The 16792-nt window shown below is 35.6% G+C and overlaps 3 protein-coding genes across 5 annotated transcripts in view; 2 read left to right on the top strand and 1 right to left on the bottom strand.

Moving 5' to 3' along the window:
- Positions 1 to 1968, top strand: part of LOC106111739 (structural maintenance of chromosomes protein 6) — a 10849-nt gene extending 8881 nt beyond the window's left edge. The window contains 2 exon segments of the mRNA XM_013293883.1: positions 206 to 356; positions 580 to 1968. Of these exon segments, the coding sequence (XP_013149337.1) occupies positions 206 to 356; positions 580 to 601 (173 nt within the window). The 3' untranslated portion in view covers positions 602 to 1968.
- A 1000-nt stretch (positions 1969 to 2968) lies between these two features.
- LOC106111904 (G1/S-specific cyclin-E) lies at positions 2969 to 12444 on the bottom strand. Of its 3 annotated transcripts, none has more exons than XM_013294103.1 (9): positions 12192 to 12444; positions 11376 to 11429; positions 11236 to 11299; positions 10869 to 11152; positions 10565 to 10766; positions 6197 to 6308; positions 5231 to 5662; positions 4661 to 4866; positions 2969 to 4242 (listed from the first exon to the last, which is right to left on the bottom strand). In XM_013294103.1, exons 2-9 carry the CDS (start codon positions 11387 to 11389, stop codon positions 4036 to 4038), a joined length of 1521 nt encoding a protein of 506 aa, XP_013149557.1. In that variant the 5' UTR covers positions 11390 to 11429; positions 12192 to 12444; the 3' UTR covers positions 2969 to 4035. The 3 variants fall into 3 exon arrangements, with proteins under 3 accessions (XP_013149557.1, XP_013149555.1, XP_013149554.1); XM_013294101.1 differs by lacking the exon at positions 12192 to 12444 and adding an exon at positions 11511 to 12132 and having other exon boundaries at positions 2975 to 4242; positions 11236 to 11302; XM_013294100.1 differs by having other exon boundaries at positions 2977 to 4242; positions 11236 to 11302.
- A 502-nt stretch (positions 12445 to 12946) lies between these two features.
- The window catches only part of LOC106111738 (protein pigeon), an 8111-nt gene continuing 4265 nt past the window's right edge, over positions 12947 to 16792 (top strand). The window contains exons 1-8 of the mRNA XM_013293882.1: positions 12947 to 13143; positions 13223 to 13645; positions 14022 to 14161; positions 14492 to 14623; positions 15447 to 15629; positions 16033 to 16213; positions 16303 to 16604; positions 16741 to 16785. Coding sequence (XP_013149336.1) covers positions 13083 to 13143; positions 13223 to 13645; positions 14022 to 14161; positions 14492 to 14623; positions 15447 to 15629; positions 16033 to 16213; positions 16303 to 16604; positions 16741 to 16785 — 1467 coding nt within the window. The 5' untranslated portion in view covers positions 12947 to 13082. The remainder of the gene's footprint in view (positions 13144 to 13222; positions 13646 to 14021; positions 14162 to 14491; positions 14624 to 15446; positions 15630 to 16032; positions 16214 to 16302; positions 16605 to 16740; positions 16786 to 16792) is intronic.

Genomic DNA, 16792 nt, shown 5'->3' with positions numbered 1-16792 from the left:
GCCTAAACTGCTGTACGGATCTCGATAAAATATAGGCTGTTTATTTTTTATTAAACGCGAACGATTGATTATCTTAAACTGTGTTCTGGGTGAATCCTATCGTTTCTCAAATTTGTCAGAAAATTTTAATTTACAGTTCAATTTTAAATTTTATTTTAGTTGCCTTTAGACGACAAAAGCAACGAATGTTAATTTTATAATATAGTGTTATTGTATGTACAGGACAACGTGAACCGCAAGGTGGTGCTGGAGCTGCTGGTGGCGCACGCGCGGCGCTCCGCCGGCAGGCAGTTCGTGTTCCTCACGCCGCAGGACGCCTCCGCCGTCACCGCCTCGCCCCACCTCACCATACACATGTACCACACTTTGTATAACTCACTGTAATAGAGGGGTAGGCTCTCTGCCTACCCCTCTATTAACCTATAATTTGTTCGATTCATGTTACTGACAATTATTTTTGTATGGAAAATGGAGAAAAACAAAAAAAATCAAATTCTTTTCTAGCCAAAGGGGAATGTTTTATTAGATTTAGTTCTTATTAGTATTAGTATTAAAATGAAATTTGTCTACTTTTTACAGGATGCCAGACCCACGACCGTAGCTCAAAGTCGAAACAATGAATGTTATTTTATTTTACAACTGTAATTGTATAGTTTGAATAAAAATCTTTAATTAAGTCATCAACACAGTTTTATTTAATACAAGACACCCGTGGCGACATGACGCGTTAGTGCGGGTGTCCGCGCGAGCAGGCCGCGCCGCACCTGAGATCACGCACTATACGGAATACACTGTACAACTTACAAGTACTTGTTACCTTCAAATAAATTGATATAAAAATAACTTATATTTACTAAGCGACCTAACTAATGGTTATATTATTTTCTGATATATATAAAGTAACAAAATCCATTTCTAAGTCTTATTTATAAGGTGGGCGTACACCTTCACGTATAAGCGTAATCGTTCAACTTACATTTAATGTTTCAATTCACTACATGTGAACCCAACGCCTGTGACGTCATCCCAACGTGACGTCAGAGTCCACTCAACTTACAACTATTGCAAACTTTACAATTTTTATAGAACTTCCACATAACTAAACTTTTCTCTAATGAAAACTGCACATGTGATTTAGCGAAAATAAAAAGCATTTTGTTCTTTGGAATACAGAGTATATGAAAATAAATAAAACACTAAGGGGAGATTCCAACGCGTCCGTCGGCGAGACGAGATGCCTTTAGCATGCTTCAAAAAACTTGTACAGACAAAATAAATATAAAACGATAAGGACCGGAGCTCAGATCAGTCAAAAAAAAAAATCTAAAGAAGAATAACATTATCTACAAGAAAGACATGCAAATCGATTCACTAATAGTTGAATTTGAATCATTTTAAATACACAGAAACTTAAGAGAATTCTTAAAATATGCCTTAGTTCAACTCTAAATCACTTCTGCAGTTAGCATTTTTAAAGAGCAAAGATCTCAACAACTTGTACATAACTTAAATTTAATATATTACATAGTAATGATGCAGTTACTTAAAATACATCACAAACACAAGGATAACCGTTTAAACAAAAAAAAATCTTACTGGATCACTCGACTTGCGAACAAAATAAATAAATATTACATACAAAAAACAAGTTTAGTGATTTTTTTAAACGGTTTTAATCTTCTGATTGTACTTAACATGCACGAATTTTAGATACAGAATAAATTTATTATACGCCATTAGGCACTCTTTGGCTAGATAGAGCTTCGCAAATTTACTTTTTTTAACTAATAAAATCAAAGATTTTTAAATAATTTTACTTATACCAGAGAGATTAAGAATATATATAGAGTAGGCATAGTTCAAAAACATTTTTGACATAATATCACTAAAGCTGGTATCCGATAATCAAGATAACAAACAAATAATTCAAATACTGAGAAGCATCTCGGCCTGTCTAAGACATTGAGATATTACCGTAAAAAAAAGTTACCGATGAAATGTTTCCTATGTCTAGTCTATATATTTCTTAAGTTTTTTTTATTGTAATTTCTTCATTTCGAGATAAATATCTTAAAGAGATACAAAGTTTTCACTTCCATATAGATGTTCACTAAAAAGCGGCCATCGTGTCATTACAACTAGAAATTTTTTATCTCAGGAACATTATTGAAAAAAGTACTTCCTATACTTATAAAAACTTGTTACATTTGAAATAAATAAATAAATAACAACCTTCTGATTATGGCATTAAAGAAATACAACGGATTTTCAATTAAATTTGAAATATGTATAAATAATAGATTAACTTATTAAAACTTTCGTGAGACATATATATGATTTATGAACAATAACACCATCAACTCTTCAGTTTGGAGTTCGTCTCCGCCGACGGACAGCGTCCCCCCCGCAACCCCCGCGATAGCGAATAAAGCCCGTAAACTCACCCTGAAGAACCCCCTACGGGTTTGAAACTGGTCGTTGCTACACCGAAAGTTCCCACGTGAGTTTCAGCCGTGTTATAAACCATATAAAATAATAGATTGTTCTATAATACATGAATGCAAACTTATATGTAAAAAATATATTACAATGAATTTAATACAGCACTAAAACACCCGTGAGTTTGCATTGTCAGAAACATTGACATAAACATGTTTTTATGTAAACATTTTTAATGCAATCTCACATTCAACCAAACGTAAATGGAATGTTAGAAAATATGAACACACCACTGTCACAAACAAGTTGTCGCGATGAGTTCCCATTGTGGCATAACATTCACAATAATGTTGCCATCCTACTTACTTTGAATAAACAGAGATGAGTCAATTTACAACATATCAACAAAAGATGCGTTAAAGTATTCACATTTTAAATGAAAAAAAGATAATAAAAACTACATACATTTAGGAACAATTCTAAATACATTTTGTTGAAATGGTTAAAGAATTACAAAAAATTGTCTTTGTTGGAATACTTTCAAATAAACTTAACGTTTTCGCTATTAATTTTTATAAATAAATATATCAAACTAATTTATCGTAATAACCTATTTTTAATTATGCATTTTTATCGCATTATTTACTAAAGATTGCATACATTACAAAAAGCATCCATAAATACATAGTAAATTATTTAAATCTAGATTTATTTCAATGAAACAGTTTTCATAAATTCCTTTCACCAATAATGTTTTTTTTAAATAAATAATGTGAGGAAATCTAGCCTTTATTAACATTGATATGTTAAATCATTTTTGTATACTAATGACTTAGTGCCAGCCTAAGATTTTTGCCTAGTCATTTGTTCGAATTTTCACTCTACCCGACTAAAAATCCGAAAAAATTGAGTAAACCATTTATGATAATTTTTCGCATTACTGATATGTATATGATATGAAAGTATGGTCAAATATTTTGTCCAATTTTAAAATAGGTTTTAAGTCAACTGGATATCTTTTCAAATTCCGAGAAAATGTAATTAGTATGAACACTTAAATTATATTAACTTATTAGTATATTAATATAAGCTGAAATCATATTATTTCACTCTTGCATGCATTGTTAATCTTATTTTCTCGGGATTTTATCCAGATTAAAAATAACCTTTGAATCTTGTAACCCTAAAGAGTGTAAACTTATGTACTTTTTACTATGTACTTATTTTTCATACATGTGTATATACACTTTTAACAGACGTAAACTACAAAGTCTAGATATTTGACATTTTTAAATAGTAATTATTACAAAAACCTTTCATCAATTTTGATCTAATCTAAAACCATTTCAACATTTAAACATCTCATAACAAAACATAAGCAATCGTCCTTCAACTAATGTCAGATCTTGACGTCTACTGAGGTACTTCCTATCCCTTTTTCCAAAACCTATATTTTGTAAACATTGGATACATCTTAATTACGCTAAAAATTCTGAAATTCCCATACACTTTAATCCACATTTTAAAGCAGCATGTTTACAAAATGTAGGCGTTTATTTAGAAATATATTTACAATAAGAGATATAACCGAGCAGTTCATAGTTGTGCGTGCAGTGCGGGTGCGGGGCGTGCGGGGGGCGCGGCGCTGGGCGTGGCGGAGGGCGTGCCCGGCGTCTTCTGATTGGACAGCGGCGGCGTGGGCGGGTACACCTCCGCCACACTCTCTGTACATGTACTTTCTGTACTGCTTGTCTGTTCTGGGACCTCTGCTTCATTCTCCGTTAGTAATTGGTATACTTTGTCCTGTGAAAAAATGTGAATTGAAATTTGCGTTCCTTAATAACTCTAGTAAGTTAGGGTACTGTGTTTAAAATAAACTAACATCGTTAGACAATATTTTTTTTTACTTAGTCCAGTGGTCAGCTAAGCGCAACACTAGATCCGCATGTGGCTTCTTGTCTGCAGCTCTAACTTACTCAAATTATCCAAGGACATAGAATGTTCGCAATAATATATTAGGTATGAAAAAACTTAAAACGTAATAAATGTTAGCAGATTTGACTTCTAAATTTTTTTTCTTGTAATGCTTATTTTAGATTCTTTGGTCAATAAGTTTGCCAAGTACAGACTTAGACCCATGAAAATTATTTTTATTGGCATTTAAGCCAGTTTCGTAAGTGTTAAAGTGTACTGATGAGTATTCTAGGCAGTGTATACTAACAAACATGTCTAGCGTGACGTTGTGGTGCTGTATGCGGTGGCTCTCGTCGCGGTTGAGGCTGGGGCAGAGCAGCTGCAGGCCGGCGGCGCGCTGCACAAACTCGCCGTCGCCGCCGCGCACCACGCTGGCGCCGCCCGCCGCGCGCACCACCGACACGAACGGGCCCAGCCACGAGTAGCACGCTGCTAGCGACTCCCAGCTGTAGCCTGCACATAATACAGCTAATTAACGTATAAATCTTTAAAAAAAACTCAAGGGCTCCAGGAACAACATTAATTTCAATGTAAAGTGAAAACAATTTCGCGTTTCACCTGATCACTGTGAGGGCTAGAGGTCAAATTTGTCCCCTTTCTCTGGCCACCCCTTTTTATAAGGAAATCCGTTTCCTTCCGGGTATGAAAAAATTTGGTGCGGGAAGGAACGAATAGCAAAAGAAAAATATTCTCTTTGAGTCGTCATAATCTCCGTCAAATAAAAAGTAAGCTAAGCATCTGCGTTTGCTAATGTGTATTGTCACCTATGTTATTTGAAATACAAATGTCACAAAATCAAAAGACAAGATTAACGTACCCGACACCCTCATAGCGAGTTCCTTGTTGAAAGCGTGTGCCATCGCCGCGGCGGCCACCGTGCTGTAGGCGAACCTGTTGACGTCGACATGCAGCACGGCGAGGTCGACCAGCTGGCCGCACACCACAAACTCCAGCGAGGAGTACTGCGGGAACACGAAGGTATATCCGCGCAGCGCGTTCGCCGCGACATCGCTCTCGCCGATGAGCCGCCGCTTAGCGCCGCGCGCCTCGCTCGACACTTGCATGTACACGTTCAGCCACGCGTTGATGGTCAGCGGCGTGATGCTCCACGACAGCACCTTCAGGATCAGCAGCTCCTCCAGCAGGATCTCCTCCGTGGTGCACGCGCCGTCCGTCACGTACGCGAACTCGCTCACTTTAGGCGGGTACACCTCTTCCACTTTCGCCGCGATGAATAAACACGTTATACCTGGATGAGGTATAACATTACAAAAAAATCAACGTAACACAATTTTTAGAGAAGAGGCTTTTTACATAAATGATTAAAAATAAATATTATTATTGTAATATCATAAAGGTCATTAGAAAATCAAAAAACAATTGTATCAGTTGGGAGAAATTTCTTATAGTAGCATGGCGACAAAGTGAATGCGATAGCGCGCCTGTGTATCAGTGCGTGATATCGCTCGATAAATGTTAATGAAATAAACAAGACTCAATTCTATCTTTATAACAATCGATATGAGATACACTTGTATAGTTTAAACAATTAAAAATATACTTCATGGTATTTCAAAAACATCGACAAAAAGTATCTGATTAGATATCGAATGGTAGTTTGTCCTGTTCATTAATAGACTCTACTGTAGTGCTCAACTTTGCACCTTGTTTTGCTACGTACGCGAGCACTAAGAAAGAATTTCTAATTCATTCAATTACTTCCACTACATGGAATTGCGGAGTGCTAGCACATTGGAAATGATAATATATGTTTATATTTTACCTATTAGCTGGAGGCGACTCTTGGGCAAGTCATCGGTATGTGAGAGGTAGCGGTCGATGTAGTCCACCGTCAAGTGGAACGTCTCCCGGTGCAGTTTGTACACTTCGCATACCTGAAACATATACCTTGTTTTACTATTTACTTTAAACAATAATACTACTTATTGCTACGCTGTGTTCTAAAGCCGCGTTTCTACTGAACAACATTTGGCATGCGACATGTTGCACAACATGTTGAAAGTCGCACGAAAATTAACAACGTTGTCTGTCTACGCATCTACAAGTCACAAGTCGGCAACGCTGGTCGCCCACAGTTATCCAGCGTTACATGTACACGTACATGTTGCCTAGTGGAAACGCGGCGTTATGTTTATACTCCTTACACACCAGAACATCTACAATTTGCGAAGACTTCACTTTGTAAATTATGAATGTTTCTTTCACAAAGGTTTCACTTATTTTGGTAATAGGTATTTTGTCAATGGACTCGTAAATTGAGAACAATGAGTGGCATAGAGACTTAGCGAAAGTTATGTAAACTTAAAGACCACGTAAACAATACTTTAACATCGGTCAATACTAGCAGATAACAAATGCATAGAACTAAACATACGATTAAATAGATATATAGTTTCCTTCCTTATAAATGTTATATTAATCGGTTTTCATAATAATGTACTTTTGCGTATCCCTATAAAAGTATGAAACTAAGGATTTATTTTTTTCGAGATGTCTCCGATTTCGGAATCTAAATATCCGTAATTTAATGATAAAATTGTAGGCAATGTAAAGGATGTTTCATTTAAAATTAAAACGATTATAATTTGTTTTCATGTTAATTAACAGTATAGTATTAAAAAACAGTAATTTTAAGATTCCGAGTACGATTATCACATAGGTTCATTTTAATTTAGTATACACTAATTAAAATCTAATGGGATTACGAAGCGATAGCTGGGAGACGGTGCGACGATGCTCAGTGTGTCGATTAACGGGAACCCATTCTGTATCCTTTTTAAGGCTTTTCTTATCTTTACCAAAAATAGCGACAATAATGACCGATGTAATTGGTGTCGACAAATTCCATTCAAAAACGATATTTAATAACAAAAAAAGGATAAAACACTGAATTTCAGATAAAATTAAAGAAATGCATACAATTACAATACATTTTTTATCCATAGTAAGCAGTTTTTTTAATCAATTAAAGCTTCGTCTTGCAGTAAAATAGACCGAAACTTGCCCGAAAACATTGTTTCTGGTTCTCGAGTTTTGTGCAATACTACTTTAATTTAAGGTTTTATTACTTATACTTAACTAGCTTTCGACCGCGACTCCATCCGCATGGAATTATAATACAAAAGTGAGTAGCCAATGTGTTCTTCCAGACTATCCTCTACATCTATAGCAAATTTCATTGAAATCCCTTCAGCCGTTTAGGCAACGAACATCCATCCATCTAAAATTTTGCATAGTCAGGTGATACAAGACTTTTAAGGTGCGTGACACATACCACGGACCACGGTTGCGACGTCAAGCTCTACTCTACGTTTCTCGCCATCGCATCGGGGGCACAAAAGGTCTCATAGCGCATTCCATCTTATCTACCCTAACAATATAAAGGTTACCCGAGATAATGCTTTATTGGAATCTTATTAGAAGTAATTTAATCACAAGATATTCCAAGTGTCTTATAAAATTGACAAATGTAAATTTTAAAATAAATTTAGCACCTTCTTGACAATTACAATAATTTCTATAATACTATTTAATTGAACTAAGGATCAAAATATGAGTAAAATAGGAAATTGGTTCCAGAACGTGTAATTCTTGTCTCCGGTATATTTTTCATGTTATAAATAAAGGATTTAGTAAATTTTACATTGGACTTAATTATTTCTTCTTATATAAGACATAAAACGAGACGGATAGTTCGTTCACCTGATGGTAATTGATACGCCCTGCTCATAACAATGTGCTACGTGCTCTGCACGATTTTGAACAAAAAACTAATTCAAGAAGATACGAAAACGATGCTTTGATGCACATGTAGCGTCAAACACAACATCATACTAATATTATAAATGCGAAAGTTTAGATGGATGTTTGTTAGAGTTTGCTGCCTAAACAAGTGAACAGATCTTCATGAAATTTGGCATAGATGTAGAGTCTTTGGAAGAACACATACGTTACTTACTTTTTTTAAATTCCAAGCAGAAACAGTGGCGCAAAGATAGTCCTTTATTATGGTCAACACAACTAATTGGGTTAATAGTCACTACGAAGTGTAGCCCACTTGTTCACTAGTTTATCAGTAATTGAGGCACGCAGGTTTTACACTATTCATTTGACAATTTTATGGGATAAAATTTTCTAAGTTTCTCAAATTTTAAAACCAGATCTTAGATATTTCAATCATGATTGCGTATGTGGTATGTATTTCGTAATGCAATGGTAACGATACTATTAGAAGACTTAATGATAATAGGTTCCAAGTTATTAATAGATGACGCCAGTTTTTGAGCGAACTAGGATTCGCTATTTTAAAAATGTACCAACGCGGCGTACAAATTACAAATATAACCATAGGTATGTTCTTAAAACGATAATTTTGAGAATTTAGTATTAGTTGCTAAGGAATAGATAATTTTAATAATAAGGTTTTTTTATTTTGCAATAAACTAGCGCATGACCTCAATCTCGCCTACGTTAGTAGATTTGGTCAAAACATGCAAACTATAAGAATTGAAAAACTAACCAATCATCACGACTTCTTGTCGTCAAGCGGAAATTTATTAATTGTAAATCTAATGTGTTTTCAATTAAATGTCTCCTACGTGATCAAATTTAAATCAAAACAATAAGTAATAGTTTGTACGATTCGCAAAACTAACAACCTAAGTAAAATATCAATCAATCATACTCAGCTAGTCAGTTCCCGCCTTAAATAGTATATTTTTTAATGATAAGGATTATCTGAGTAGCATACCATTTCAGTATAATTCGACATTGGTTTTTAAATAACTATCTCCCGCGACTCCATTTGCTAGGGATTAAAAAACAATCAAGTAGCCTAACTCTTCGAATCCTTAATTTCTTACGTTAGAAATTAGAGGAATATAGGAAACACCTGCCAGCCACATTATGCCTGAAATATTAAGCTCCTTACATACGATAAAAACTGTATTGTTAAAATTGTTATACACTCATTTAGGAACTGAGCGTATGTAGCGGGCTTTAGTAATACGCTTAGTCTACAGGGCTGTATCTTCTCGCTGCGGTTTTCATTGCAGATATAATAACCACAGTATGAACACGAAATACTCTGGAATAGTTAATTGATAAATGTTTGAAGTCAGTTATAGATGTTACAGTTACCTATTCATGGTAAAGATACACAAAAAAAAACCATACGGTACCTATTACGTTATTCAGTTCATTTTTTACTACGTCAGTCGAAAGTGAGTTGTTGGAATTTATTTGAATCAATAAGGTGTTGTAAAATCTCGACGGTGGCGTACAAACTGGATGTTTTGTTAAATCTAGTACTCTAAAATCTTCCATACATTGACGGTCAGAGAAATAGCAAACTTCTAGGTATAGTTAGTTTTAATAATTTACTATTTAATATCGTAGGCTTGTAAAAACAGGTGAATATGAATTATTCGTCCTCATTATGTAATTTCGGAATTCGCTATATTTGATCAGTACGTAAAATGTTTAATTAACAGATTGAAGAATATGAAACTAAAGATTGCACCAAAAAGTTTAAAGGTTCAAGGTCTGATTACGACAGTACTCGAGTACGCTAAAACATCGATAACATGAGTTAGCTTAGATATTACTTAGGTATACTATAGCATGTCACTCATTACGTAAGCTACGCCTGTTAGTTTTCATTCACTAAGTATATACTAAGGGACACTAGTAGACAGGAAATTGGCAGCCAGTCTATCTAGTATGTACTCTGTTAAGACGGCAACATTTTTATTGTTACGAAAAGACAAATTATTATTAAAAATACCATTTTTTTCCGCGATATTTGTGGTATTGATAAAACAAAATGCAACTATGAAATTAGAAAAAGAATATAACAAAACGATAGATTAGAGTGCAAACGCGTTGGTTCTGAAGAGGTCAATGAACATTGCAAAAAAGAGGTCAATGCTCCCAATGTTACTTCATAGACCCAAAATACATGAAATACTCAATACTTACATTTCCTGTTTAAATGTAAGCAGCATGGAAATAAACAATTTGGGTATAAATATAATGATCATATTGTACAATTAGCAGTTACAGCAAAGTTATTACAACACCATTAAATTATCATATATTTTTTTTCTAAAAACAATACAAGACTGCTTACCTCATTCAGCCAGTCCAGTAATATAGCTCTCATCCTCAGTTGTAAGTTAGGATGATTGTCAAACATGTTAGGATTTCTCCTCATGCTGGATCTGGCATCTCCCTCACACATACTTTTCCACAGATCATTCTGGTCCGCCCAATACAGTCCAGGGAGGGGACATTTTCTTTTCGGTGGTGTGGGATATTGGTATTTACTTGTACTGCAATAAAGTAACTTGGATGAAGGATCTATTACATAAGACATAACATTAGTGTTTAAAGGATTCATCTATACCCAATAAGAAACATATACCCTGACTTACCTTGGCCTTTTGTTGGAGTGTGGTGTAGAGTCACCTCTGGCTACATTTTCTAAAGGACTCAAAACATAATTAGGAAGTTCAGGTATACTCGGTGGGCTTAAAAAGGTATCTGGGTTATAATCTACATCTGTGAACACACTCCTGGGCTGCTCATTGTTTTCAAAGTGTGATCCATCATCATCACTAGAGCATGATGAAGATTCAACAACAACATTGTGCGCTGGCAAGTCAATAAGCTCCTCTATTTTGGGTGATCTCTTGAGGGGTGGCATATTCTCCACCTCCTATAAAGGAAAACTTTTATATAGATTTCTATGGTTATGTATTCTTATTAGTGTAGGAATAACAAATAATTAATGCACTATACCTCATCGTCTGATGAATTTCTCTTCCTTTTGAAGCATGGCCTATTTATATGTCCTTCACTGGTGCTGCTACAAACATTATATCAAATGTAAACAAAGTCTACAAGGTACTTGTACTATCAATCTGGGAGCACATACATACCTAGTTTGAGCCATCGTAGAGGCGAAAAATCAGCTGGCACGGGATCCGTATGGCCTAAAATATGTTACTAGTTTAACAATTTATCAACAAAATAAAACATATTGCCAGAAAAACTACAGTAATAGCTTAAATTACCGCATGTCATGTCGAAACCGCAAAATAGGGTTATGTCAGTTGACAAATTTAATTGGAGACAAATTTTCATTTTTGTCTTCGTCATATAGAAATTCAGAGGTTTTAGAAGACTAACATTACAAAAAATATCGAAATAAAACACGTTAAGACAGCTATTTTAGCTTTCGAAAAGACAGCGTGCCCCCTGCTGGTTGGCGGGAGAATTTTTTTCAGAGTCATTTTAGAGCAATAATAAGCGAAAAATGTTATAGTTTCCTAGATTTATAATTAAGGGAATATACTAATTATGCATTTAAGTCATAAAATAATGAAAATATTGAAGTCAGCAGGTAAAATAAATGCCACGAATCCGTCACAATCGCGCGCGAAATCCTCCGTCACCGCCATTAGACACGTCGCAAGCTTGGGTTTCTCGCCCCATCCACTTTAGGAAATTGATATAAATAGCACATTTGCGATGCTATGTTAATGTCATATACATAAATTTCACAAATACTACATAAAACACCGAATTAAAGATTGTATTATAGGGATTGTCGATGACAGCATAATCGGCAAAGCTTATCGTCGACTGCTGGTTTATAACCTAATTATGTGTAGATTTGATATTTACTTATGGATTTATTCGTATAAAAAGATACTGTATATTCTAAGCAACATAAGTAGTCACTTAGTACATACCTGGTCATTCACAAATTGATGCAAATTCTATAGAACAAAAATTCCTTGTTAATGAGAAATTAGTTCTCAATTTAGATCACAATTTCACTAATTTTAACACTATATTTTATAGCTATGATATTACACGGATGATAAACGAATTGAAATATTACACTTAGGGTAATTTACTGCATTTACATGCTTCTTTTCAGCTTTCCACGGCTCGATTACGCCCGGCTTTCCGCGCGAAAATGTCGCGGTAAAACGTCTAGTCTCTCTGGGTGATTAAATGGCTAACTTCACGATTGTTTCTTCTGAAAACGTTCATCGTTATCAAATGTATTCCTTTACACGTATACATCACAAATATTTAGGAGAATTTATTACCTTTTTATTTTTTACGCTTAAAGTATGTTTTTTGTTTTAATTAGCAATGAAATTGTGTTGGCTTAGCAATTGTTAGGCGGTCACCTTGAATTATAGTACGTGAAATGAGATTGACTTTTAAATCGCGATTTAATTAGTTTATATACTAGTGCTTATCAAAAATTTCAATTGTAAAAATATTTCAATGAGACTAAGCACAAGAACCGTAACTTTACAATTTTTTTTACAGTCTTTCTGTCAAAATAAAATTATCAGTACGTGATACTGAACACGAAGTAAAAGTTATTTGCGACGCTGTGATTGGCCAAATTCATGCAGTGATGCCATAATTAGATGGCTTGATATCGGCATTTTCGTTTTTATGTTGGTTAAGCTTCGTTAACTACCTTCACGTTGCTGTACAGCTGGGCGACAGCTGATAGAAAACCTGCAAGAAAAGTCAATAAGACGCTATCTACGTTGATAACATATTTAATAGAATTCTTTGGATGTTTGTAATGAACAGGTGAAAATTCACCTAATATCATGTCGCAACAAAATCTTGCTGTTAAATTATGTGGTGTACTTCAATCTCAAAGTGAAGACGGTATGTCGACTATCATTTTATATCGTTACGTGTTATTATTAAATAATGGCTTAAATCACATAAGACCCTATATTTACAGAGGTAACAGCTCGAGAATGGCGTTTAATAGGGCAAGAGCAAGATGGCTCTCAAGTTTTTACTTGGGTGTCTATAAGAAATGACAAAGAAGTTATGAATATTGGTGTCTACACCAACAACACAAAAATTTTAACTACACTACATACTTTTGATGAGAAATTTAATATAATACAGGCTTCAGTCAATTCTACGCGCAGCTTGCTCATCTATGTTGTTAAAATCCTTCCTAAAGAAGGTGATGATATTCAGGAAGCCTTGTATTGCCCATATTTAATATCTCTGCTTCCTGATAAAACTAGCGAGCCTGAAGTAGTGGAAGAGGGTTCGACTAGACAAATTATGGTGCAGTATATATATGGAAAGAGCAAGAAATACAGCCCTGGCATCAGAAATGATAGATTCTTACTCTTCAAGCATTTGGAATGTAAGTGCTTTAATTGACGTTTTTCATTACAATAATAAAGTAGAAAAATTAGAGTTTTTTGTAACTTAAATTAACAAATCTGTCTTATTAGAATGGTCATTATGCTTAATGTTATATAGTAACTATTGATGCTTTAAGTAATGTATTAAAATGATATCAGCAATCATTAAAATATTACAGTTTTGAAGTTGGATTTATTAAATAATTTAATTTTAATTATGTTATCTATTGTCTCCACTCTACAATTCTCTTTACCCTATCATTGTCTTTTTCTCTCTCACTTCAAGTAGAGTATAATATACATATTTTAAAACTGTTTATAAATTTTCTCATAGTGTTATATTTCTTGTTAAAATGTTTTTTGTTTTTCCATCAGGCATCAAAATATACAGAACACCAATGTTTCTTAATGAATGTGACGATGGCAGTGAGAAGTGGGGCTTTGATGGCATCTACCCTGAGCCAGAGACTATTGTAAATGTGTTCTCATGGGCACAATGGGATTGTGTCAACCAAGTGAGTAACCTTTGGATTATAACAAATTATTCCTTAATAAAAAATACTATAAACTAAATTATGCCCTTGCTTTTCTTATTTGAAATATATTAAACACATCTGCAGTTTCCATGTTAATACAAAGTGTCTAATTTCACTTTTTATTACTTTAACTTATCCATTAAAGTTCCAGTAGTTTTAAGCCGTTTGGTGAACCCAAATAACATAAATAAATAAAAAAAATGCAATGACTATGTGAGCAAGTAGGCAATGAACTGCTCAAAATGGTTGAGATATAGTACTATTGTGAAAACAAGGTTTATAACCTAACTAATATATGATGTCTGCTAGGTGTTGTTCTACATCCACTACCGTCAGCCGCAGCAGAGTTTTGCAGAGGGGGAGGAGGTGAAGTCCCCTTCAGAGTTGACGCCTACACTCTCCGCGCTGCAGTTCCACGCCGATCTGCCTCATGAGACTGTGGTATGCTATTGTTTATTTAAATTGAAATTTCGTATCTGCCTACCCATAAGGTTTACGCTGGCGAGTTGTTTCTGTTGTCAATACTATATTATTTTCAAGTAATGGATCCATAGAAAGTGGCTTCTATTATTAATTTTAGGATTACACTACAAGTGGTTAGGCTAAAGATTAAAAAAAAGCAAAAACACAACTAAGTGCTAATTTCATAGGACGCAAGTTGGTTTGTCTTTTTTATTTTTTGCTAAGCCTTGCTTATTGTTATAGTTACTTTAATTTCATATTTTAATGTTTACCTTTTTTACCCAGTAAAGTTTATTTTACGTCTTTATTGATTAATTTGTTTTAATAGTTGGTTGGACTCTCTTATTGTATTTGCGCAGATGTTATACCTCGCCTTTTTCTGACGTATCTTTAAACATAATTTAGAGCATATTTTGAATGGATAGAGTTTGATTACGTAAAAATACCTAAATGAAGATAGTTATACTTATCGAAAAATATAAAATTAATGTCCTATCAAGATATTCTTATTTTTAAGAAGCTACGAATCGTCATCTTCTTACTAATATGGATCATCCACTCCTTATGCTACTTCTATTGGGTCGGCGCACCAAGTTTCCACCTTCAGGTTAATCATCTCCGACGTCACTTCGTTCTTGATAATGTCTCCTTTCACTCACGCAATCTATCCATCTCTTTCTATGTGTACTTGTACCGGTGTCACAATATAAGAAGCGTCGAGTGTTTTTTCAATAATTGAAGCTAGATTATTACTGATAGAAAACTTATAACGTTTCATCGATAGCTCTCTTTGTGTGCCTAGCTGAACATCCCGCTGAGCTTGCCGCAGGGGGCGGGGGCAGGTGTGGGCGGGGCGGCGGGCGCGGCGTGCGGCTCGTACGAGGACGACGCGGTGCCGCTGCGCGTACACGACTGCGGTCTCGACCTGCACATCGTATGCGACGCGCGCGGCCTGCTCTGCGTCTGCCATCACTACCTTTATAAGGTAAATTATAATTATAAAGATTTTTTACAGCATCAATATTTGGCTTTATAGCTTAGTTATTCAATGAAAATAATTACAATGTGTATTTGTTGTGTGGGATTACTCATATATTTTTAATGGCATAAGTACAAAGAAATTTAAGATAGGGAACAACATTTTTTCACCGGTAACTTCTTTTTATGGTAATATCTCAGTGTCCAAGCTACGCCGAGACGTATCTTAGTGTTTGAATTATTTGTTTGCTTGGGATTTTGACTATCGTAAATCAGGTAGCGCTAGTGAGATTATTTGAAAAATATTTTAAGTTAAGTGTCAACTATGCTTTCTCCATATATTTTTTGAATCTCTTTGCTTAAGTACAAGAAAAGATTTCATAACATAGCCAGTGTATTTCTACCTTTAGCCGCTCGACGATTCGACGACATCCTTGGTGTTGGAGGACAGCGCGGAGCTGAAGGAGGGCGGCGTGAACTTCGCGTACTCGGTGACGCTACTGCACCACGGCTGCGTGGTGCACAGCGTGCTGCCCGACCTGCCCTGGAACCTCGCCAAGTCGCTGCGACCCTCATACACACTCTACCAAGGTTACTTTATATCTTTAAGTATTGTAAATACTACTTGATTTGGTCGTTAATACGTGCAGTTGTACCAGCTACCAGCTCGTGTGTGACAGATAATCATCTCCTCGTGCACATCCCGATGTTGTTCACCCACTTGATCGACGTGAGCCTACATCACGAGCCTTGCGCCCACATCGTGATCCCGGTGGAGGCGAGCGAGAGTGGGCCCAGCCTCGCGCCGCTGCTGGGCTGGGGCGCCCACGCCATGGTCGACATGAACACCCTCGACGTGGTCGCCATGCACGTGGCGGAGAAAGACCTCGCCACAACGTTTAAGACCACGCCCCTCGAGAATAAGCTGGCCATCATACATTACTTGATACAGCACGAGGGGAATCTGGATTTGGCCGAAGAGGTAATGTTACGTAATTTACAGCTTACACAAATGAGATAAGAATGGGATTTTCTAAAAAAATACCGTTAAAAATTGTATGTTGTATAATTTATTTTCAAAGGATTTTGGAGTAGGTAACGTTAGGTTGTTGTTGCAGTTGATGTCGTGGGTGTGCGTGAACCAGGGGGCGGGTCTGTCGGGGGCGGGGG

The sequence above is a fragment of the Papilio polytes genome, unplaced genomic scaffold (genome assembly GCF_000836215.1).
Source record: "Papilio polytes unplaced genomic scaffold, Ppol_1.0 DF824146.1, whole genome shotgun sequence".
In the NCBI taxonomy this organism is placed as follows: Eukaryota; Metazoa; Arthropoda; class Insecta; order Lepidoptera; family Papilionidae; genus Papilio; species Papilio polytes.
The sequence above is the reverse complement of the archived record's forward strand: the minus strand, read 5'-3'. Positions and strand labels throughout refer to the sequence as shown.

Bases quoted from the DNA above. Each gene is read 5' to 3' on its own strand.
- LOC106111904 (XM_013294100.1), bottom strand. The intron at 11,153-11,235 runs GTATAGTGCATT...TTTCCTTTATAG, and splicing joins GAAATTCATCAGACGATGAG to GAGGTGGAGAATATGCCACC. The intron at 5,663-6,196 runs GTAAAATATAAA...TACCTCATCCAG, and splicing joins GAGTCGCCTCCAGCTAATAG to GTATAACGTGTTTATTCATC.